This window comes from Pseudorca crassidens, chromosome 10 (assembly GCF_039906515.1).
Source record: "Pseudorca crassidens isolate mPseCra1 chromosome 10, mPseCra1.hap1, whole genome shotgun sequence".
Lineage (NCBI taxonomy): Eukaryota > Metazoa > Chordata > Mammalia > Artiodactyla > Delphinidae > Pseudorca > Pseudorca crassidens.
In genome coordinates this window covers 50,785,297-50,809,077 of record NC_090305.1, presented here as the reverse complement: position 1 = coordinate 50,809,077, position 23,781 = coordinate 50,785,297, and the positions used below count along the sequence as shown (strand labels likewise).

Below are 23,781 nucleotides of genomic sequence, written 5' to 3'. Positions count from 1 at the left end.
GGGAACCTAGATCAACATAATAAAGGACACATATGGAAAACCCACAGCAAACGTTATTCTCAATGGTGAAAAACTGAAAGCATTTCCTCTAAAATCAGGAACAAGACAAGGGTGTCCACTTTCATGACTATTATTCAACAGTCTTGGAAGTGCTAGCCATGGCAATCAGAAAAGAAAAAGAAATAAAAGGACCCCAAATTGGAAAAGAAGAAGTACAACTGTCACTGTTTGCAGATGACATGATACTATACATAGAAAACCCTAAAGATGCTACCAGAAAACTATGAGAGCTCATCAATAAATTTAGTAAAGTTGCAGGATACAAAATTAATCCACAAAAATCTATTGCATTCCTATACACTAACAATGAAAGATCAGAAAGAGAAATTAAGAAAACAATCCTATTTACGACTGCAACAAAAAGAATAAAATACCTAGGAATAAACCTAACTGAGGAGGCAAAAGACCTGTACTCAGAAAATTATAAGATGCTGATGAAAGAAATCAAAGATGACAGAAACAGATGGAGAGATATACCATGTTCTTGGATTGGAAGAATCAATATTGTGAAAATGACCATACTACCCAAAGCAATCTACAGATTCAATGCAATCCCTATCAAATTACCAACGGCATTTTCCACAGAATTAGAACAGAAAATTTTATGATATTTATGGAAACGCAAAAGACCCTGAATAGCCAAAGCAATCTTGAGAAAGAAAAACAGAGCCGGAGGAATTAGGCTCCCTGACTTCAGACTATACTACAAAGCTACAGTAATCAAGACGGCATGGTACTGGCACAAAAACAGAAATATAGATCAATGGAACAGGATAGAAAGCCCAGAGATAAACCCAGGCACCTATGGTCACCTAAGCTATGACAAAGGAGGCAAGAATATACAATGGAGAAAAAACAGCCTCTTCAATAAGTGGTGCTCAGAAAACTGGACAGCTACACGTTAAAGAATGAAATTAGAACACTCCCTAACACCATACACAAAAATAAACTCAAAATGGATTAAAGACCTAAATGTAAGGCCGGACACTATAAAACTCTTAGAGGAAAACATAGGCACAACACTCTTTGACATAAATTGCAGCAAGATCTTCTTCGATTCACCTCCTGGAATAATGAAACAAAACCAAAAATAAACAAATGTAACCTAATTAAGTTTTGCACAGCAAAGGAAACCATAAGCAAGACAAAAAGACTACCCTCAGAATGGGAGAAAATATTTGCAAACGAAGCAACTGACAAAGAATTATCTCCAAAATATACAAGCAGCTCAATCAAATAATGGGCGGAAGACCTTAATAGACATTTCTCCAAAGAAGACATACAGATGGCCAACAAATACATGAAAAAATGCTCAACATTACTAATTATTAGAGAAATGAAAATCAAAACTACAACCAGGTATCATCTCGCAGCAGTCAGAATGGCCATCATTAAAAAGTCTACAAACAATAAATGCTGGAGAGGGTGTGGAGAAAAGAGAACCCTCCTATGCTGCTGGTGGGAATGTAAATTGATACAGCCACTATGGAGAACAGTATGGAGGTTCCTTAAAAAACTAAAAATAGAACTACCATACGACTCAGCAATCCCACTAATTGGTATATACCCAGAGAAAACCATAATTCAAAAAGTCATGTACCACAGTGTTCACTGCAGCACTATTTACAATAGCTAGGACATGCAAGCAACCTAAATGTCCATCAACAGAGGAATAGATAAAGAAAATGTGGTACATATATAAAATGGAATATTACTCAGCCACAAAAAGGAATGAAATTGGGTCATTTGTAGAGATATGGATGGACCTAGAGAGTGTCATACAGAGTGAACTAAGTCAGAAAGAGAAAAACAAATATCGTATATTAACGCATATATATGGAATCTAGAAAAATGGTATATATGATCTTATTTGCAGAACAGAAATAGAGACACAGACATAGAGAACAAACGTATGGACACCAAGGGAGGAAGTGGGGGTGGAATGAATTGGGAGATTGGGATTGACATATATACACTATTGATACCATGTATAAAATAGATAACTGATGAGAACACACTGTATAGCTCAGGGAACTCTACTCAGTGCTCTGTGGTGACCTAAATGGGAAGGAAATCAAAAAAAGAGAGGATATATGTATATGTATAGCTGATTCACTTTGCTATACAGTAGAAACTAATACAACGTTGTAAAGCATCTGTACTCCAATAAAAATTAATTATAAAATACAAAAACTAAAAAAATTTTTTAAAAGTGACTAACTTATACATACAAAGACCAACAATATTCACTGTGCACTGCTTATCATATTGAAAGAGTGGAAAAAATCTAAAAACAGGAAGAACAAAATCTAAAGGAAGATTATGAAATGTTACTGATATATATATATATATATATATATACACACACACACACATATATATGAATTTGGCTAATACTTTTGCAAGGAAATTTATGAGGAATAATACTGCATTTTATATTACAGTTGAAGTGGGTCACTAGACAGTAGATTAGAAGTTGTTGACTCCAGACTTTGGAACCAAATGAAATGTGAATTCCTCTGAGGCTCTGCTCCTCACCAGCTCTATATCCTTGGGCAAGGCATTGTTTTGCATTTCACTTCACATTTGGTGTACTTCCTCATGTTTGTGTGTGTATGATAGCTTTCTTTTTCTTTTTCTATTTCCAATCCTTATGTCTTCTTTTATTACACTGGCTAGGACAGGTATAATATTGAATAGAAGCCACTATCCTGATTTTTTTTCTAATTTTAAAGAGAATGATTCTACTATTTGACTATAAAGTCAAACATATACGCATGTTTTTGGTAGAGACCATTGAAAGGGAACAAAAAATTGTTTTCCTTTAGTTACCAGTTAATGAAGAGAATTTTTGTTGTTTTTAAACCTGAAGTGGTGTTGAATTTTATCGAAGGCCTTTCTGTATACTGAGGTGAACATAAGGTTTTTCTTTTTAAATATGTGAATTGAATAGGTTGTATTAATGGATTTAATTAATGATAAACCATATTTGCATTCTGGGTTCACATCATAACATTCTTTTCTTTAACATATGTTGTTGCATTCAGTTTATTAATAATTAGTTAAGATTGGTTCATATATGTGTTTACAGATGAGATTGCTCTACAACTTTCATTTCTACGTTTGTCTTTGTCTGTTTTTGACATTAAGATTAAAACAGCCTCATAAAGCGAAATATAGAATGTTCTCTTTTTTTGGAAAGTTTGCTTAAGGGAGGATTTTCCAATTTTGTCAAATATTTAAGAATTCTAAAGAGGCACAAACTACTATGTGTAAAGTAAATAAGCCACAAGGATATATTATACAGCACATGGAATATAGCTAATATTTTATAGTAATTTAAAAGGACTGTTATCTATAAAAATACTGAATCACTATGTTGTATACCTAAAATTAATAAAATATTGTAAATCAACTATAGTTCTTAATAAAATTAAGCAACCAGAAGCAAATAGAATAAAATGTTAATGTCCGCTAAGTCCAGGCAATGAGTATATAGGTATTTCATTTTTTCTCTAAATTTCTCATAATTAAAAAACAAAAAATTGAAAATATTATTTAACAAAAACATAAATGAGTAGTAAAATTGATAGAAAATTATGAATCATGTAGAAGCATTCTATATGTTTTGCACAAATACAAATTTGTTGCTTATTTTCTACAATTCATCATGAAACAAACTTAGAATTTTTCTTGTAATAAATTTCAAATTTGTAAATAATAAAAGAGAATACAAAAAAAAAGAATTCTAGTGCATCTACTATATTTCTCATTATGTTTCTTTCACTCTTAATTTGTTCATACCTTTTCCCCCTCATTTATCTTGTCAGGGCTTTTTAAACAACCAGAGCTCGAGTCTTCTCTTTTATTCTTTTGAATTCTGTATAATTGATAGCTGCACTTTAATCTTTCCTTTCTTCTACTTTCTTAGGGCATTCTTTGTTGAGCTAATCTTTCTCTTCTTGAGTTGATGCTTAGTTAATTCATTTTCATTCTTTTTTTTTTTTTTTTTTTGGCTGCGTTGGGTCTCCATTGCTGTGTGCAGGCTTTCTCTAGTTGCAGAGAGTGGGGGCTACTCTTTGTTGCAGTGCACGGGCTTCTCATAATGGTGGCGTCTCTTGTTGTGGAGCACAGGCTCTAGGCGTGTGGGCTTCAGTAGTTGTGGCACAAGGGCTCAGTAGTTGTGGCTCACAGGTCCTAGAGCACAGGCTCAGTAGTTGTGGTGCATGGGTTTAGTTGCTCCACAGCATGTGGGATCTTCCCAAACCAGGGCTTGAACCCATGTCCCCTGTGTTGGCAGGTGGATTCTTAACCATTGCACCACCAGGGAAGTTCATTTTCACTCTTTTTTTAGAAAAAACTTTATTAATTTTTTTATATTGTGGTAAGAATACTTAACATGAGATCTACCCTCTTGACAATTTTTTGAAGTGCATAATAGAGTATTGTTGACTATACGTACAATGTTGTAGAGCAGATCTCTATTATTTACTTATCTTTCTTCATTAAAACTTTATGCCTGCTAATTTATAACTCCCCACTTCACCATTTCCCTTGCCCCTGGAAACCATTCCATTCTTTGTTGCTATGAATTTGACTACTGTAGATACCATATGTAAGTGGAATCATATAGTATTTGTCTTTCTGTGACTGGCTTCTTTCACTTAGCATAATGTCCCCCAGGTTCATCCATGTTGTTGCATACTGCAGAACTTCCTTCTTATTTAAGGCTGAATAGTATTCCATTATACATTTTCTTTATCTATTCATCCATCAATGGACACATGTTGTTTCCGTATCTTGGGTATTGTGAATAGTGCTGCTATAAACCTGGGAGTACTAATGTGTCTTTGAGATCCTGATTTCAGTTCTCTTGGATAAATACCCAGAAGTGGGATGGCTGAATCATATGGTGGTTCTATTTTTATTTTTTGAAGAACCTCCATACTGTTTCCCATAGCAGCTGCATCATTTTGCATTCCCACCTACAGTGCACAAGTTTCCAGTGTATCTACATCCTCACCAACATCTATTATCTTTTGACTTTTTGATAAGAGCCATCCTAACAGGTGTGAAGTGATACATAGTTAACTGTGGTTTTGATTTACATTTCCCTGATGATTAGTGAGGTGAAGAATCTTTTCATATATCTGATGGCCACATATTTTCTTTAGAAAAACTTCACATTTTTACCTTAAACCTTTTCTTTGGCTGTTACTTGTAAGAGTTCCTTACATATTTTGGACATTAACCCCTTATTGGATCTATGTTTAAAAATATTTTCTCCCATTCTGTAGGCTGCCTTTCATTTTATTGATTGTCTCCCTTGCTATGCAGAAACAATTTAGTTTGATGTAGCCCTACTTCTTTATTTTTACTTTTGTTGCCTCTGCTTTTGGTGTCAGATCCAAAAAAAATCATTAACAAGATCAGTCTTAAGGAACTTTTCCTCTATGCTTTCTTCCAGAAGTTTTACAGTTTCAGGTCTTACATTTAAGTCTTTAACCCATTTTGAGTTGATTTTTGTGTATGAGTTAACGATCCAATTTCATTCTTTCGCATGTGGACATCTAGTTCTCCAAGACAATTTACTGAAGATACTATCCTTTCCACATTGTGTATTCTTGATTCCTTTGTTGAAGATTAGTTGACCCATATATATGTAGGTTCATTTCTGGTCTCCTTATTCTGTTCCATTGATCTGTGTCTGTTTTTATGTCAATACCATACCATTTTGATCACTAAAGTTTTGTAAGATAGTTTGAAATCAGGAAGTAGAATGCCTCCAACTTTGCTCTTTTTGCTCAAGACTGCTTAGCTATTTGGAGTTTCACATGATTCTGCACAAATTTTAGGATTATTTTTTCTATTTCTGTGAAAAATGCCATTGGAATTTTCATAGGGATTGCATTGAATCTACATATTATTTTGGTTTGTATGGATATTTTAACAATATTAATTCTAATCCATGAACATAGAATATCTTTCCACTTACTTACATCTTCTTCAGTTCCTTCCATCAATGTTTTATAGTTTTAAGTTTACAGATCTTTCACGTCCTAGGTTAAATTTATTACATAGGATTTTATTCCTTTTAACACAACTGTAAATTAGATTGTTTTCTTAGTTTCTTTTCCAGAGAGTTTGTAGTCAATGTATGGAAATGCAACTCATTTCTGTTTGTTGATTTTGTATCTTGCAACTTTACTGAGTTCATTTATTAGTTTTAACAATTTTTTGATAGCATTCTCAGGGTTTTCTATATATGAGATCATGTATTCTGCAGAGACAATTTTACTTCTTCATTTCTGATATGGATGCTTTTATTTATATTCCTTGCCTAATTGCCCTGGCTAGAACTTCCAGTTCTATGTTGAATAAAAGTGGCGATAGAAGCTACTGTTTTCTTATTCCTGATCCTAGATGAAAAGCTTTCAGTTTTCACTAATGAGCATGTTAACTGTAAGCTTGTTATATATGGCTATCATTTTGTTGACCCACATTCCTTCCATACCCAATTTGTCAAGAGCTTTTGTCATCAAAGTGTACTGCCTTTTGTCAAATTCTTTCTCTTGCATCTATTGAGATGATAACATGATTATTTTCCCCTTCATTATGGTGTATCATGTTTACTGCTTTGACTATAAATGTCAAATCAATGGATGGTTTATATTAAACCATCCATGCATCTTGTGAATAACTTCCACTTGATCCTGGTATATGATCCTTTTTAATGTGCTGTTGATTCAGTTTGCTAGTATTTTTGTTGAGGATTTTTGCATATATGTTCATCAGGGATATTGGTCTGTAGTTTTCTTTTCTAGTAATGTTCTTTTCTGATCTTGGTATCAGGTAATCCTGGGCTTGTAAAATGAGTTTGGAATTGTTCTCTCCTCTTCAGCTTTTTGAAAGAGTTTGAGAAGGAATTACCACTAATTATTCTTTAAATGCTTGGTAGAATTCATCAGTAAAGCCATCTGGTCCTAGACTTTTCTTTGTTGGGAGAATTTTTGATTACTGATTCAATCACCTTACTTGTTATTGGTCTGTTCAAATTTTCTATTTCTTCACAATTCAGTCTTGGAAGGTTGTATGTTTCTAGCAATTTCTCCAACCTTCTATGTTATCCAATTTTTTGGCATATAATTGTTCACAGTAGTCTCTTATGATCCTTTGTATTTCTGAGGCATCAGTTGTAATCAGGTGTAAATTTCCTCTTTCATTTCTGATTTTGAGTCTTCTTTCTTTTTTTCTGTTAGTCTAGTTAAAGGTTTGTCAATTTTGTTTACCTTTTCAAAAAAAAAACCTCTTCGTTTCATTGATCTTTTCTATTATCTTTCTAGTCTCTCATTTATTTCTGCTCTGATCTGTGTTATTTCCTCCTTCTACTAAATTTAGGCTTAGTAGTTCTCCTTTTTCTAGTTTTTTCTGGGGTAAAGTTAGTTTGTTTGAGATCTTTCCTCTTAATGTAGACATTTATCACTATAAACTTCCCTCTTAGAATCACTTTTGCTGTATCCCATAATTTTATTATGTTGCATTTCATTTTCATTTCTCTCAAGATATTTTTTGAATTCTCTTTTGATTTCTTCTTTGACCAACTATTTGCTCAGGAGCATGTTGTTTAATCTCCACATATTTGTGAATTTTCCAGTTTTTCTCCTGTAATTGATTTCCAGTTTCATACCATTACTGTCAGAAAAGATGCTTGATATGATTTCAATCTTCTTATATTTGTTAAGACTAGTTTTGTGGTCTAACATATGATCTATCCTGGAAGATGTTCCATGTACATTTGAGAAGAACTGTGCACTCTGCTGCTGTTAGATGGATGTTCTGTATATGTCTGTGAGATTCTTTTCATCTAAAGTATACTTTAAGTCCAGTGTTTCCTTATTTTCTGTCTGGATGATCTATTCATTGTTCAAAGTGGACTACCGAGATCCCTTTTTATTATTGTATAGTTGTCTATTTCTCCCTTCAAATCTGTTAATATTTGCTTTATAAATTTAGATGCTCCAATATTGAGTGCATAAATATTTTCAACTGTTAAATTCTCTTGATGAACTGACCTCTTTATCATTATATAACAACCTTGACTCTTTTTACAGTTTTTTTACTTAAATTCTATTTTGTCTGATACAAGAATAACTATTGCTGCTCTCTTTTGCTTTCCACTTGTGTGGAATATCTTTTCCCATCCCTTCACTTTCAGTCTACAACTAAAGAATTAGTCCATTTCCAACTAAAGTAATTTTTGACAAGTAAAGACTTACTATTGCCCTTTTGTTAATTCTTTTCTGGGTGTTTTGTAGATCCTTTGTTCCTATTTTCTTCTCTTTCTCTCATCTTTTATGATTTGATGATTTTCTGTGGTACACTTTGCTTCTTTTCTCATTAGCTTTTGTATATCTACTATACATTTTTGCTTTGAGGCTTGCCTAAAACATCCTATAGTTATAACAGTCCATTTTAAGCTGATAACTTCAATAACATACAAAATCTCCATACATTTACTCTCTGTTCCCACATTTTATGTTTTTGATGTCACAATTCCATCTTTTTCTATTATGTGTCCATTAAAAAAGTATTGGAGCTATAGAGATTTTTAATACTTTTTTCTTTTAAACTTTACACCAGATTTACATGTGATTTACACACCACCATCATTATTAGAGTATTTTGAATACAACTTTATATTAACCTTTACCAGAGAGCTTTATACTTTTATGTTTTCATATTCCTAATCAGCATCCTTTCACTTCAGCTTAAAGAACTCCTTTAGCATTTCTTGTAATGCAGGTTTACTGGGGATGAATTCCTTCAGCTTTTGTTTGTTTAAGAATATCTTTATTTCCCCTTCAATTCTGAAGGACAGCTTTGCCAGAAACAGTATTCTTGGTTGGTAGTTTTCTTTCTTTCATAAGTTCTTTTAGAATTTTGAATATATCATCCCACTCCATATTTTCACTCTTTTTTGTTCTTTTTGCTTTTTGCTCCTCTGACTGGATGACTTCCAGTGAGTTATCTTGAAGCTCATTGATCCTTTCTTCTGTTTGATCGAGTCTATTGTTGAATCGCTCTTTTGAGTTTTTCACTTCACTTATTCTTCAGCTCTACAATTTCTTTTTAGTATTTTTATACTTCTTCTTTCAGTTAAAATTCTCACTTTGCTCATGCATTGCTCTCTTGACCTCAGTGAGCATCCTGATGACAAGCATTTTGAATTACCTGACAGGTAATTCAGACCACAGGAAGTCTCCACACATCCATTCAGGGTCCCACAGAACTTTTAATTACGTGCTCCAACAGCTCCCAGATGCAGGCTAATCAGAACCATTAGGCAGCAGCTAAAAAAGTGTATATTTAAATCCCTTCCAGGTAAAAACTGAGACTTGTGTTTTTGCCTGCTCCCTCTGTGATAAGCCTGGGGAGACAATGGCAGGAAGTGCTCACACATCTGTTGGAAATTGCCTACTAGTTTTCTGTAGTGAATGGGGACTTGTGAGTGCCAAGCCCTTTTGGCTCTCTAAGCTAGGTGATTTGGAAGCCAGTCCTTTGAGTGGCAGTCATAAAAGTTGGGGTGCTAGATGCATGGACAAGCTCCTTCCAGGAAGAAGCTGGACACTCACTTTTATCATTGGAGTGAGTGAGGGCAGAGACGGGGAGGGAAGTGCCCACAGCACTTTCAGGCTCCTGGAGGAGCACAATCAGCTTCCAGACACAAGCTGATTAGAAACTCTCAATCCTTGGGCAGCAACTAGAAAAGTATGCAGTCAAACTCACACTGAGAGTATCAGGGAGAAACTAATAACCTTGTGCTTTATCCTGTTCCCTCTGTTGAGCCCAGGGGTATAGCCATGGTGAGTACTTACACTTCTGTTTAAAACCATCTGTTTGTTTAATGTGGTCCTGGGGGACTCACAAATGCTGATCCCCACTGACTCTCAGAGCTAGGTAATTTGGGAGCCAGTTCCTTAGGTAGCAGCCACAAAAGTTGAGGAGCTAGCCATGTGGTCCAAACCCTCTACTCCTCAGGGAGAAGCTGGTAGTTGAGGGTTCCCTCCTGATTGCAAGAAGGTTTACAGCATGAATGTATCTTAGCTTTCCTACTCGTTTCAATGTAGGTATTTTCTCTGTCACCCAATGTATAGAGTAACTCAATTAGTTTCTTTTTTTAAAAAATTTATTTTATTTATTTATTTTTGGCTGCATTGGGTCTTTGTTGCTGCGCACATGCTTTCTCTAGTTGCGTCAAGTGGAGGCTACTCTTCGCTGCAGTGTGCGGGTTTCTCATTGCGGTGGCTTCTCTTGTTGTGGAGCACAGGCTCTAGGCATGCAGGCTTCAGTAGTTGTGGCACGCGGGCTTGGTAGTTGTGGTTCGTGGGCTCTAGAGCACAGACTCAGTAGTGCTGGCGTGTGGGCTTAGTTGCTCCGCAACCTGTGGGATCTTCCCGGACCAGAGCTCAAACCTGTGTCCCCTGCATTGGCAGGCAGATTCTTAACCACTGTGCCACCAGGGAAGTCCCTCAATTAGTTTCTGTATTTCTCTCCAAAGGAATTGATTTGCGTGTAGCTGTTCATTCAGTGCATCTGTGGGAGGCAGAAAAGTCAGAAGCCTCATATTCTGCTATCTTGCTGATGTCCTCTGTATCTTGTTTTCTTTACTTTTAATTAGCTCCAGGAAAATATTAAACAATAGTACTAATAGCAAACATCTTTACCTTGTGACTCTGACAAAACTGAAAAACAACAGTACTAATAGCAGACATCTTTATCTTCTGACTTTCACAAAACTGAAACATAGATCTGGTCACCAAAAATGGAAGAAATTAAAGTTATCTTTGTAAAGGCTTTCCTCTAGTTTTATGTTCCAGAACACTATCACACCATCATCCATCCTCCATGAGCCCCCACTGTGAGCTGCAAACAATGTAGTAGTAGGAGGAGATATGTTGGCCACTGGCCAAAACTCAAATATAAAGAGAGATGAGGGAGATTTAAAGTCCAAGGCAGGTATTGGGGACAACTAAGCTGAGGGTAAGGAGTTGGGGTACAGTTCTACAAATAGTGAAATTATCCATTACATGTTCATTCAAGAACCTTCTATTTATATTTATTATTTAATAAGAAAAATAGGCCTTATTAGTATTTAATATCAAATGACACAAGAATCCTCACTCAGACCACATATAAGTAGGTCATATGTCCTAAATGGGACATGAGGCCTCCTGCGCAAAAGGTGGGAGGTACAACAATGCAGAGAGTTTCACAGAGGTGCCCTTCATTTATCCGTTTATTTTTACCATATTGAAGTTATATTTAACTAGTTAAGTTTATGGATTATATTATATAGATTAACTATTCCTCACAAAATGAAGTCACTTTAAAATATTTCTACGAAGAAACATCATATTGAAGAGAATACTAATAATACAAATAAAGTAGAAGAGATATAAAAGAAAGCAAAGCATTACTATCTGTTACTCAACTGCCTAGGATTCTGTCCATCTTGGAACCATCAGAGAAAGCACTCTAAGTTCACTGGCACCTGCATCAATGGAAAGCTTAGGAAAATCCATTATGATAGTCTATTATAAAATGTTAAGGGGATTAAAAGATTACTTTTAAATGGTAGATAAAGTTTTCAGATTTTCTTAGGAAGTTAGGTCTCACAGTGGATAATACTGAGAAGATAAATTAACACCAAGAAAATGTCATTATTACTTAAATAGTGATACTCATTTTCAATTGTATCGAACTTAAACCTCTTGGTATTTTAGATTTGACACAGTTTATCCAGGCTAATAGAATTTATAATACAGATTATAAAATACTTATTCTTTTCAAACCAGATTCTCATTATTTCTTTTACCTTTTCTCCAACACTTGGTTGGTTTTCAAAATTACTGCCACATCCAAAATGTGCAAATGAAGAGGAGAAAGAGAATGTGGTCAGGAGAGTGCTAGAATCTTTAAGGGGGGGTCCCTATAAAATCATGCCTAAGTAGTCCACACTTCAGTTTATAAAGATATTGACAAAAGCAAAGCTGTGCTAAGTAAACTTGCTTTACTCAACATCTGTTTTTAATTTTTTATTTCATAACTTAGCTAACATATTAAACTAGAGAATTCAGAAGAAAATTTAAAAATTACATTTGGAAAATAGAAAACATTGAATGTTTATTCAAAATCATACAGCCAAAAGTTCAGGCTACACATTAGTTTATTTATTCATTCATTTAATGCAATAATTATGAATGGTTATAGGCACTCAATTTTCAGACAGCACTACCACTTTTTACTTCACAAATTAGTTAACCACTTCTCTGGAGATAATAAGAGTACTACCACTCTAGAACCTCTTTTATAAGGATACTAATCCCATTCATAAAGGCTCTGACTTTATGATTTAATCACCACCCAACGGCTCTACCTCTTAATGCCATCACACCGGGTGTTAGGTTTCAGTAAGAATTTGAGGGGACACAAAGATTCAGTCTACAGCATTCCATCTCTGGCCTCCCACAATTCATGTTCCTCTCACATGAAAAATATATTTATTCCATTCCCAACAACTCCCAAATGTCTTAACTCCTTCCAATATCAACTCAAAAAGCTGAAGTCCAAAGTCTCATCTAAATATCACCTAAATCAGATATGAGTGAGACTGAAGGCAGGATTTATCCTGAGGCAAATTCCTCTCCAGCTGTGAACCTCTGAAATCAAATGTGTTCTGTGCTTCCAAACTACAATGGTGGGACAGGCATAGGATACTCATTCCCCCTCCAAAGCGAGAAATAAGAAAGAAAGGAGTGACAGGTCCCGAGCAAGTCTAAACATTAATGCTGGATAATAACCTTCTTTGGCTCTGTGCTCTGCCCTCTAGGCACAATGGGCTATGGACCCCTTCCAGACCCACTGGGGCTTGGGTTCCACCCCCCCAGTTTTGCCAGGTAGGGGTTGGGTCTCCTAGGCTATAGGTGGCCTTACCCCTTGGCTTTGAGCAGCCCACACAGTAGCTCTCACAGGTTAGTCAGGTGCCTGTGGCTCAGCTGGGCTTTACTGGCCTGGGGTCATGAGGGCGGCTCCAACCCACAGCTCCACTGGGCAATGGAGATAAGTCAAGAAAACTTACTTTACTTAGGCAAGAGAGGCTAAGCTGTACCTTCAAAACTTTGCTTAGATATTTCCTCAGCCAAATATCCACTTTCATTACAAGTTCTACCTTCCACGAAACATTAGACATGAACACAAATCAGCCAAGTTTTTGTCACTTTATAACAAGGATCACCTTTTCTCCATTGTTCAATAACATGTTCCTCATTTCCATATGAGACCTTATCAGAATGCCCCCTTTGCATCCACATTTCTACCAAAATTCTGTTCAAGATTACTTAGCTATTCTCCAAGAAAACTGAAGCTTTTCTACAGTTCTCGCCTTTTCTTTCTAGCCTCTCATCAGAATTGCCCTTAAAGGTCCATCCATTCGTGGCAATGTAGGCTTTTTCTAGCATGAAGCTCAAGACTCTTCCAGCCTCTACCCATCACCCAGTTCCAAAGCCACTTCCACATTTTTAGATATTTATTACAGCAGAATCCTCACTTCCCAGTACCAATTTCTATCTTTGTCTGTTTGGGCTGCTATAACAAAAATACCAGACCAGGTGACATATAAACAAGGTGACTTATAAACAACAGAAATTTATTTCTCACAGGTCTGGAGGCTGGGAAGTCCAAGATCAAGACACTGACATATTTGGTGTCTGGTAAGAACCCACGTGCTCGTTCACAGATGGCCGCCTTTTTGTGGTAACCTCATTTGGAGGAAGGGGCAAGGTACTTTCTGGGCTCTCTCTTATAAGTGTATTAATTCCATTCATGAGAGCTCTGCCCTCACTACATAATCATCTCCCAAAGGCTCCACCTCCTAATACCATCATATTTAGGGGGACACAAACATTCAGTCTATAGCAATAATCAATCAAACACATGTTGGTTTTGAACGAGAGGGGAAGGTTCTTAGTGGTAAGGGGAGATGGTGGCAGATTTCCATTCTGGGCAAATGAGAGAACAGTGGAGTTAATAACAAAGTAGGGGACATAAATACAGAGCAAGCTTGGGGTTTGGGGAACAGAAATAATATGTTCTTTTTGGTCTTGAGTTTAAAATACTTGCGAGTCTGCTAAATGGGCAATATGAAATATGGGTCTATTCCTCTAGACAAAAATTCTAGAGTTTTAGAAATAGAAAGTCAGAGTATAAACTGGGTACAAGAAACCCTAGGCATCTATTCAATTCTTAAATGCCTGACCATCTGGTTTTTACCAAATGTTTCTCTTAAAGGAGACCAAAGATTTTCTAATCACCTAATCCAAAGGCTTATTCTTAAACATCTAACCACTACTGATTCCTTTACTGGTTGCTCTTTCTCTCCCTGGTCCCTGAATGTAGGCCTTTCCAAGGTTCTGTCTTCAAACTTCTCTTTTTACATTCTCTTCCTTGGGGACTTCAAATAGCTGCGACCCTCTCTTCCATGCAAATAGCTGCCAAATCTCCATCTCTCATCCTTGAACTCCATCTCAAGTCTCACAATCACCTACATTTCAAATAATTTTGACACCTGGATTTACTCAAGCACAGTGAACTTGGGCCAAATTGGGTTCTCTTTTCCTTCAAAACAGTTTCTCTTCCCCAATACTGTTACCTAGACTCAAATTTCACCCAGGGTCAACTTTGACACTGCCTACTTCCTCATCCCCTCCATTTAAATGGTTGTCATTTTGTTACAAGTTACAAAACTAAAAAGGTTTCTGTGTTGTGTTCCTACCTTTCCAATCTTATTGCTACCAACCCAGCTCAGTTCCTCATCAGTTCATTTAGACTGCTATAAACAGCCTACTAACCAGTCTGTCTACTTTCTCTCTCCCCATATTCTTTCAACTCATTGATAACAGATTAATCTTATAAACTCCCAATAATTGGTCCTCTTGCTAAAAAAATAGTTTGACATTGCTAACATAATTGGAAATAAATTCCCCACTTTGTTTTTGAATTCTCCACAATGTAACTCTATAGTGAAGTAGTTAAGAGTACAGATTTTATTACCAGTCAGACCTAGATTAAGATCTAAGAACATCAACTTAATAGCTGTATCATCTTGGGCAAATCATTTAATATCTTTTCATCTGGAAAGTAGGAATAATACTAGCACCATCTCAGAGTGTTCTGAAGGCTCAATAAAACAATGCATGCAGGGTATGTGGCAAGAAGCACAGCATGTAGTAGGTGCTCATTAAATGGTTGCTAGCATTACTTTCTTCTCTTCATCTTCCAAACAGCATCAACTTACGTCATTTGATATTTCCCAAACATATCCAATGTATTCTGTCTCTATACCTTTGCTGCTGTTATTCTCCTTACTCTATCATAACCTATAAATTACCTACTTTCAAGACCCACTTCAGATACCATGTCTTTCAAGAAGTCTTCCTGGATATCCTCAACCAGCTGCAATTTCTCCCTGCTTGACGTTCATGTCCTCTCAACTTCTGGTATTTACAACATTGTGACATAATATAATGAATTTTACTGCCTAATTCCCACCACTAGACTGTAACCTCTCTGAGGACAGAGATACTTTTTTTGAATCTCCAGCAATAAATGAGTTGATGATGGAAACATGGTTCTCTGTTGATCCCCAAATGCCTAAATAGTACTTTACATGCAGGAATCATTCATATCACTTCCCTAATTTTCCTCAATTTCTTCTATGTGTCTGTGGAGCATCTGGAACTGGTTAAATATACTAACGGATGGGAAAGGGGTTAGTGAGCCATTTTTTATCTATAACAATACATTACAATGCATTACTACTTAAATGGAATTTATTAAAGAGAACACCAAGGTCTGTAGAATCCCACTAAACAGTTCTAAATAACTTAATATAGTATAATTATTATAGATATTTGTAGCATTAAAGTGAAATTCATGAGCTAAAGAAAATATGGATTTTACATAAATTCTCCAAAGATTTCTGTATTTCATGAATGTTATTTTAGAATGTTATAGCAGTCTGAAAAAACTTAGAAAATAAGATAAATTCTTCTTGAACTGAAATATTACACAGTTCCATTGTTCAACAGAACAAAGGTCTTAAAGATGGAGTATAGCCAATGTGAATTCTTATGAAGCATCACTTATTACAATGTATATGTACTTTATGACTGATGTATCCCAGATGGTAAAATTACAACATATCCAAGGAGTTCTGAATAATCTCAGAATTTAATAAGACAGTGTGAATAAATAAATACAGAATAGGAATGAAGACAAATGGCTACTTATAATAGAAATTGTTTTTATTGTATGTGAATGAGAAAAATAATGACTGTTCCTTCAAACAAAAAAACTTGCCATTTTTCTTTTGTTCTCCAACATTGTTGTTACAGGAAGTGCATATATTTTTAACCATAGACTAACCCAGATGATGCAGCTCTTTTTGGTTTGTGAAAAGTAATAGTATCTGCATCACTATCTTCAGAGTTGGGGTGTTTCACCATTAAAATTTCAATTTTCATCATTCCCATTTCTAGAAAATATCTCACTTGTAACCAATAATTGAATGACTACAACACTGAACCTGCCTACTTCCAAAAAGAATTTGAAGTGAAAATAAGATAATTTTAATATTATGGATTAAAATTTCATAATATTCAAGAGACAGTAGAAAAAGATCAGGACTTAAGAGTCAAAAATGTAGTTTCTAATCTTGACTATGCAACTTCCTAGCTCTACAATTTCAAGAGGGCCTCAGTGTTCTTATCTTTAAGGTAAAGAGAGTACGGCTAGATGATCTCCAAAAATTTGTCCTGCTTTCATATTTCTTGATTTTTCCATTCTGACTGTTCTTCGTCGGAAGTCCTCTACTCCTCTTTACTGGATTATCAGCTCCTCTGCTATATTCTTTTTAGCCATGTATCAGAGTCCAAATTTCACCAGCCACACTTTCATCACATTTGTGTTACGTCTTGTCAGCTCTGAAGATTGGTTAAACCTTATTAGCTCTGCAGTATGTGCTGGTTTTCAGTGTTTATTCTGTCTTCAGATCACATACAATCTCCCTTAACTTAGCAATCATATTAGTCTAAAAGCTGTATTTCTTGTCCATCATTAACATCCAACACTCTTCATCACTTTCAATTCCCATCTGGAGTCTTCAGTCTGATATCTTCCATCATCTTTCATGAAAGATGCTTTGGTCACTATCTTTAAGACAATTAAATATGACAGATATGAATTCCCTTTGGCAAATGTGCATAGAGTGTTTCACTGTCCTTCCCACCTAAGCAGCCCAATATAATGTTATCAGCTCTGAAGTCAGGCAGTCTAAAAGGAGTCCAGAATCTACCAATTACTACTTGTATAACTTTGGGAAAGACATTTAATCTCTTATAATTTTATCTGTAAAATTATTATTTTATAGGGAGGTTACAAAGATAAATTTTTTAAATTAGCATATGTAATAAAGAACAGTGATAGTAACAAAAGGGCTTCTGTGCTAGGGACAGTCAAGTTTGGAAGTGCCCCCAATACTTCCAGAGTTGTAAATTTTTTTTTTCATTCTTAGGAAGATTACATGAAGAAAACCCAAAATACAGAGAAGGAAGTTAAGATCTATAATAGCAAAAAAAGATAGGAGTTCTACTGGGATGAATCTGAAGACACTATATATCAATCTAGCAAAGTTGAAAACTATTTAAGTCTACAATTTTAAGATGGTAAAGAATTATTTGAAATTCTCATATACTACTGACAAAAGTGTAAACTGGTAGAAAACTTTGGGAAGGAAATTTTGAAATATGTAACGAGAGCCTTTAAAATGCATCCATATAGTAACAGTATTTCATCAAAGTAAATTGCTGATTTGGATAACTACATTATAGTCATGTAATAATAAAAATAATTCCTTGTTTTTGGAAATAGCATACTGAAGTATCAACTGGTATACTGAAGTATGAAGTGGTAGAGAGAGATCGAGTCTGCAACTTACTCTTTGTAAAGATTGTATTCTTTGCTGTGTGTGGTCAGCCCCTCTGGCACCAACACACTGCACATGCAAGCTGCCATTCCTATGGCATCTGTGATCTGGGAACGGGGGATAGTAGCTGGGTGTTAAAACTAACCATCGTTAGCTTTATGTGTCAGCTTGGCTGGGTCAGGGTACCTAGATATTTGGTCAAATATTATTCTGGATGTTGCTGTTAAGGAGTGTTTTTTAAATGAGATTAACATTTAAATTGATGGGCTTTGAGTAAAGCAGATTATCCTTCACAATGTGGATGAGTCTCATCTAATCAAAGACCTTAATAGAAAAAAACTGACCTCCCCCAAGCAAGAAGGAATTTTGCCAGCAGAACTGCCTTTGGACTTGAAATGCAACTCTCCCCTGAGTCTCCAGCCTGCTGGCCTACCCCATCAGATTTTGGACTTATTAAGATACAACAATCATATGAGCCAGCTCCTTAAAATAAATCTCCTTTCTCTCTCTCTCTGTACACACACACACACATCCTGTTGGTTCTGTTCCTCCAGAATTACCCTAACATGTGGGAAAGTAAAAACATCACATAACTCACTTACTGAAATTTAGCAGCTGCTTTCTTTAGTAAGCACTCTTCTGGGTGTTGTCAAGTTTTTATCAGACTCCAAAATTAGATTCCAGAGATCCAAAAAAGTTATTTCTAACAGTTTTTTCCAGTTTAATCACTGCTTTAGTGCCATTTTCAGTAATATCACCACAACTTACTCTTAAATGATTCAATATATATTTCCAAATATATATTGAATACATATTCCCAAATCATTATTTTCAAATGTTAACATTGAGAATATTTGGGAAATCTGGGTGTAACACAACTGGAAATTCTTTCTTATATTCTTGAAAATTTTCTATGAGTCTGAAATTAAATAAAAATAAAATGGTTTTTAAAATGTAGCTATCTTGGAGACTGGTTCAAGATGGAAGACTGAATACATGCCAGAGTCTTCTCGTGCCACCCCAGGTGCCAGGAAATTACAGAAGAGTATATATCCTAAAAGATGTAATTAAAAAAAAAAAAGCAAGCAGTACCCCCAGGCCTCCAGAAACTATGAGGAAGCCTTTCATGAAAGAAAATATATGGGAATGAAGAGAAGGAAGCCACAGCCCCAAACACCCACAGAAAAAAAACTCCCACAAAGATGGTAGCTGGTCCAAGGCTGTTCTAAGATAATGAATGCATGAGGGGTCTCGGAAAACTAAGAGAGTGACTGGCTGGAGTACTAAAGTAAAGCATACAGGGTCACCTCTCTTTGGGCCAGGCTTTAAGCAACAGACATGTCTATCGTCAGGTAGAGCGGAGATAGCTAATCCTGGGGTGAAGGGGTAAAACAGAAGCTTCAGGAGGCTAGCAACACCCAGGAAAAATAGAGAGTTCTCACTACCCAGAAGAAGCCACTGGCTCACCCCATCCAGGAGCTTTGTCTTAACCACTCTTCCTTCCATATTTGGAGAAAAGCTAAAGCAAACAGAATTCATAAACAATCTCAAGTACACAGGTGAGCACTCAATCACAATAATCAAAGACAAAATCCAATAATGAGAGAGAGGAAACAAACCTAATAAAAGGAAAAATTCATTACCTATAAAACACAAGTTTAATAAATTAAATAGGATGGCATTTTAGAATATCCACTAACTTCAGAAAGATATGAAAGGATATTCATTTCTTAAAAGAATCAACAGAATATCATGGAAATTTAAATTTTGACCACTGAAATTTTAAAAAATCAATTGATACACTATCAAAATGGTCAAAATAAAAATAAATGAACTATAAGATTGAGCCAAGGGTTTTTCAAAGAATGCAGCCCATTCTTTAAAAATGATGTGTAAGGGACTTCCCTGGTGGCACAGCAGTTAAGAATCCGCATGCCAGTGCAAGGGACATAGGCTTGAGCCCTGGTCTGGGAAGATCCCACATGCTGCGGAGAACTAAGCCACAACTACTCAGCCTGCGCTCTAGACCCACAACTACTGAAGCCCACGCGTCTAGAGCCCATGCTCCGCAATGAGAGAAGCCACCACAATGAGAAGCCCGCGCACCGCAACGAAGAGTAGCCCCCGCTTGCCGCAACTAGAGAAAGCCCGCGGGCAGCAATGAAGACCCAACACAGCCACAAATAAAATAAATAAATAAACAAATAAAAATGATGTGTAAGAGAAACAAATAAGCTAGGAAACAAGCAAGTGGAAATCTAACACATAAATAAGCAATCGAGTTGATCATCGTGGACTGCCATTAAAACAAACAAACAAACAAACAACCGATAAACTGGGTGGCTTAAACAACAGTCTTAAAGAGCAGAACAAAAATTTATTTTCTCATGGTTTTGGAGGTTGGAAGTCCAAGATCAAGGTTCTGGCTGACCTGGTGAGAGCCCTCTTTCTGGATTGTAGACGGCTATCTTCTCACTATGTTCTCTCTCACATAGCCTTTCCTTGGTGCATGAGCAGAGAACTAGAGAGAGTGAGAGAAAGAGAAAGAGCTTTCTAGTGGCTCTTCTATAAAGTCACTAATCCTATCAGATCAGGTCCCTACTTTTATGACCTCATTTAACCTTAACTATTTCCTTAGAGACCCCATCTCCAAATATAGCCACACTGGAGACTGGGGCTTCAACATATGAGTTTGGGGGGCACACAAACATTCACTCCATAACAATCAATAAAACCAAAGCTGGGTCTTTAAAAGGAGAAAATTCAGAAATAAATCATATTAGAAACACAACTGTAGAACTATAGAAAAATTTAAAAGTTCCTAGAGGATACCTTGTACATATTTAACATAAAAGGAAATTTTAAAGTCAGATAGGGGGAGTATAATAAAAGAAAAGTCTATCTTAATCTCATTTAGGAAAGTAGATTTTTAAAATCCTAGCTAAAGCAGATCAGATCTGTAAAGTAAATCAGATGTGCTGGAATATTAAGAGAAAAATGGATCATGGCCAAACAGACAATGAGAAGTCAGAGTTAATTAGTCTAACACTGGTCCCCTCCAAGCTGGCGTCCCCAAAATGTGGCATCTTTCAAAGCTCCATGAAACTGGCAATGGCCCAGAGCCTAAGGCAATCAATACTGGTAAACCACAGTACGTGGACCCCAGTGCCACCCCTAACCCCCTTCATGCCAGGGAAGGGGATGGTGCTAACCCAGTCGTATACACTGGTGTGGCCCACTGTGAGTTAGGCATGGCAATCCTACGGCTAACTTGCAGCATCTTACAACTGTAACCAACAGTCTTAGATTTCCCTTCAACCTTGAATGCCATGCTGTCAGGACAGTGCTAGAATCAAAGTTCTGCCACATCTTATTACTACTATAGTCTGGTCCCTGATCATGCGAGGGGAAATCATGGTGCTTCTCTAATTATTCATTAAAAGCTCCATAGTTGAATGGTCAAGGGCCCTCTAATGGCATTTGCCCGATGGCCTGAATAGATTGTGCTATGCTCTGCTTCAGAGTGGAATGAGGCAATGGAGGTTCACCATTAAGTTACTGACTCTATCCATGTGAGCGTTCTCTAGTAAACATTGCTCCAGCAAGTCTGATATGTGGGCTGCTTGGCCACTTGCATTGTTTGCAATGACATGTCACATTACAGATTAGAGAAGGAAAACCATTATGATCATCTTAATATTTAAGATGATCCCAAAAGCATGTGAGAAATTTAACAGTCACTCATGATTTTTACAACAAAAAATAAAGTTCAATCTCCACCCAGCACCATTTATAAAAATAAATTCCAGACTGACTAAACACTAAGGTAAAAAAGTATCAAACAACATATATAGCATTGAAGTAAAAATGCATTTGTATATAAAATACAAAAAAGTCATAAAAGATTGATAATCTTGAACATGTTGAAATTAAATGTTCTGTGTAACTAAAACTAAAAAAAAGTTAAAACCATAAAATAAGTTGAAAGGCAAGAAAAAGACAAGGATGAAATATTTTCAATACATAGACATAGGGATTAATATTCAGAATACATACAGTATGAAGTGAATGTACCTGGTAGAAGAGCTTCATGAAAACTGGGAAGCCTCAAGGGTGCTTTTCTGTTTATATTGTTTTTAAAATTTTATAATAAGACTAAATGCATTTAATATCCTAGTAAAAGTCTGAGTATCAGTATCTAACAACATAAAAAGCACAAAACAGATTTGTGATTTCTAATATATGATTACAAATTGTATGACCATATATAGTACATTCCACAAGTCAAGAGAGGTAGAAAGGGGAAAAGAAGACCGTGGTTGGGTCTAGTAACAAACAAATACAGAAACAGAGATGATCCACATTAGAGTATATTCTACCAATACCAAGACCAGCCAAAATATACAAAATAAAACTCAAATATTACTCAAGAGAGAGTAGATAATGGCTAAGATTCCTATACTATATCTCAAGGTTACGGGAGCACCCACCCAACTTCACCATGTAGTTTGTGTGTACTGTAGTATGTAGGTTTTTTCAAAAGGACGAAGTATAGAATTTTAATTTTAGATTAATAATTATAAAATTATAGTATACCCATAAAAATGGCTCACTGCTTGTTATTTGTACTAATTTTTAAATCTAGTTTTAAATTTAAGCACTGAGTCCCATTTTTATAAGGTAGGCAAAATGTTCTTCCCTCATCAGAAGAAGTCTGGAGACCTTTTTTCCTTGTACTTTTAGAAAAGCTGAAATGAGAGGCTTTAAATGAAGATTTTAGAATTGAAGAGCTAGACTTTCAGGATTCACTAATTACCTAATTTCTAATCTCAATGTTTAGAAAGCCTCACTAAAAGAAGCCATCCCCAAACCAGCCCACTCAGGATTAATACATACCTCTTTTCTTCTAATAGAATTTCTTTAATATAAAATGAAAATAAAATCCTAATAGGTTAAAACAAGCCAAATGCCCACTCTGCATGGGTAAATACTTCACAAAGTCAACTGAATCCAGAGCTATGCCTGAATTGTGCAGGTTCTCAGTGAAGTCATCAGTCATACAATACTAACAAAAGTCAACTAATTACATATTTAGTAAGCCCTCTAAGAAATGTACCCCAAGAGGCAGTAACCTGTATTTTGTGCCATCTTGAAGACATGCACATTTTATTTTTTCATATAGTGAAACATTTCAATAGAATTCCTTAGCTACTAGGTGATAATGCTTTGGTACTATTCATACAGGATCCTTTATCTTAAAAGATGTGGGTTTTCCCAAAAGAGGAGCTTTCTTCTCCTCTTCAGAGCTTTCTTCTCTTCTCCTCTTTCTTCTTCCTGCTTTAGAAGTCTCATATAAATTAAACACCCTATCAAATAGTAACACAGAGGGAGGTGACACAGGACGCAAGTCTCCTCTCTGTATATTTATTACATTCTCATTCAAGGTATTTACACTAGAAAGCTTAGTGTGGCTTGATTAATATTTCAGTGGTAAAAGTCTGAGTGATCAGAACCTTGGCAAAACCTGAATTCAAAATTGTTAACAAATACTTCTAGTGACAAGCCTAAGAAATTATTACAAGTTTATTATTATGAGGGAAAACAATCATCTTTGAAAGATGCCTCAACCACTGCTTCTCAATATAGAAAGATAAAACGACATAATTAACCCTATCTCTGTC

The 23,781-nt window shown here is 35.8% G+C and overlaps 1 protein-coding gene across 8 annotated transcripts in view; it reads right to left on the bottom strand.

Annotated features, from left to right (window-relative positions):
• The window catches only part of ZCWPW2 (zinc finger CW-type and PWWP domain containing 2), a 139,330-nt gene that overhangs the window by 87,854 nt on the left and 27,695 nt on the right, over positions 1-23,781 (bottom strand). The window contains exon 1 of one of the 8 annotated variants that reach the window (XR_010946894.1): positions 3,865-4,868. The exons of 3 other annotated variants lie outside the window; for them this stretch is intronic. Coding sequence is in view for 4 of the 5 variants with exons in the window: in XM_067753557.1 (XP_067609658.1) it covers positions 3,865-3,878 (14 nt within the window). In the remaining variant the exon portion in view is untranslated. Of the gene's footprint in view, positions 1-3,864; positions 4,869-23,781 lie in introns of those variants that run through there. 4 more of the 8 variants (XM_067753557.1, XM_067753556.1, XM_067753554.1 and 1 more) reach the window with 4 other exon arrangements.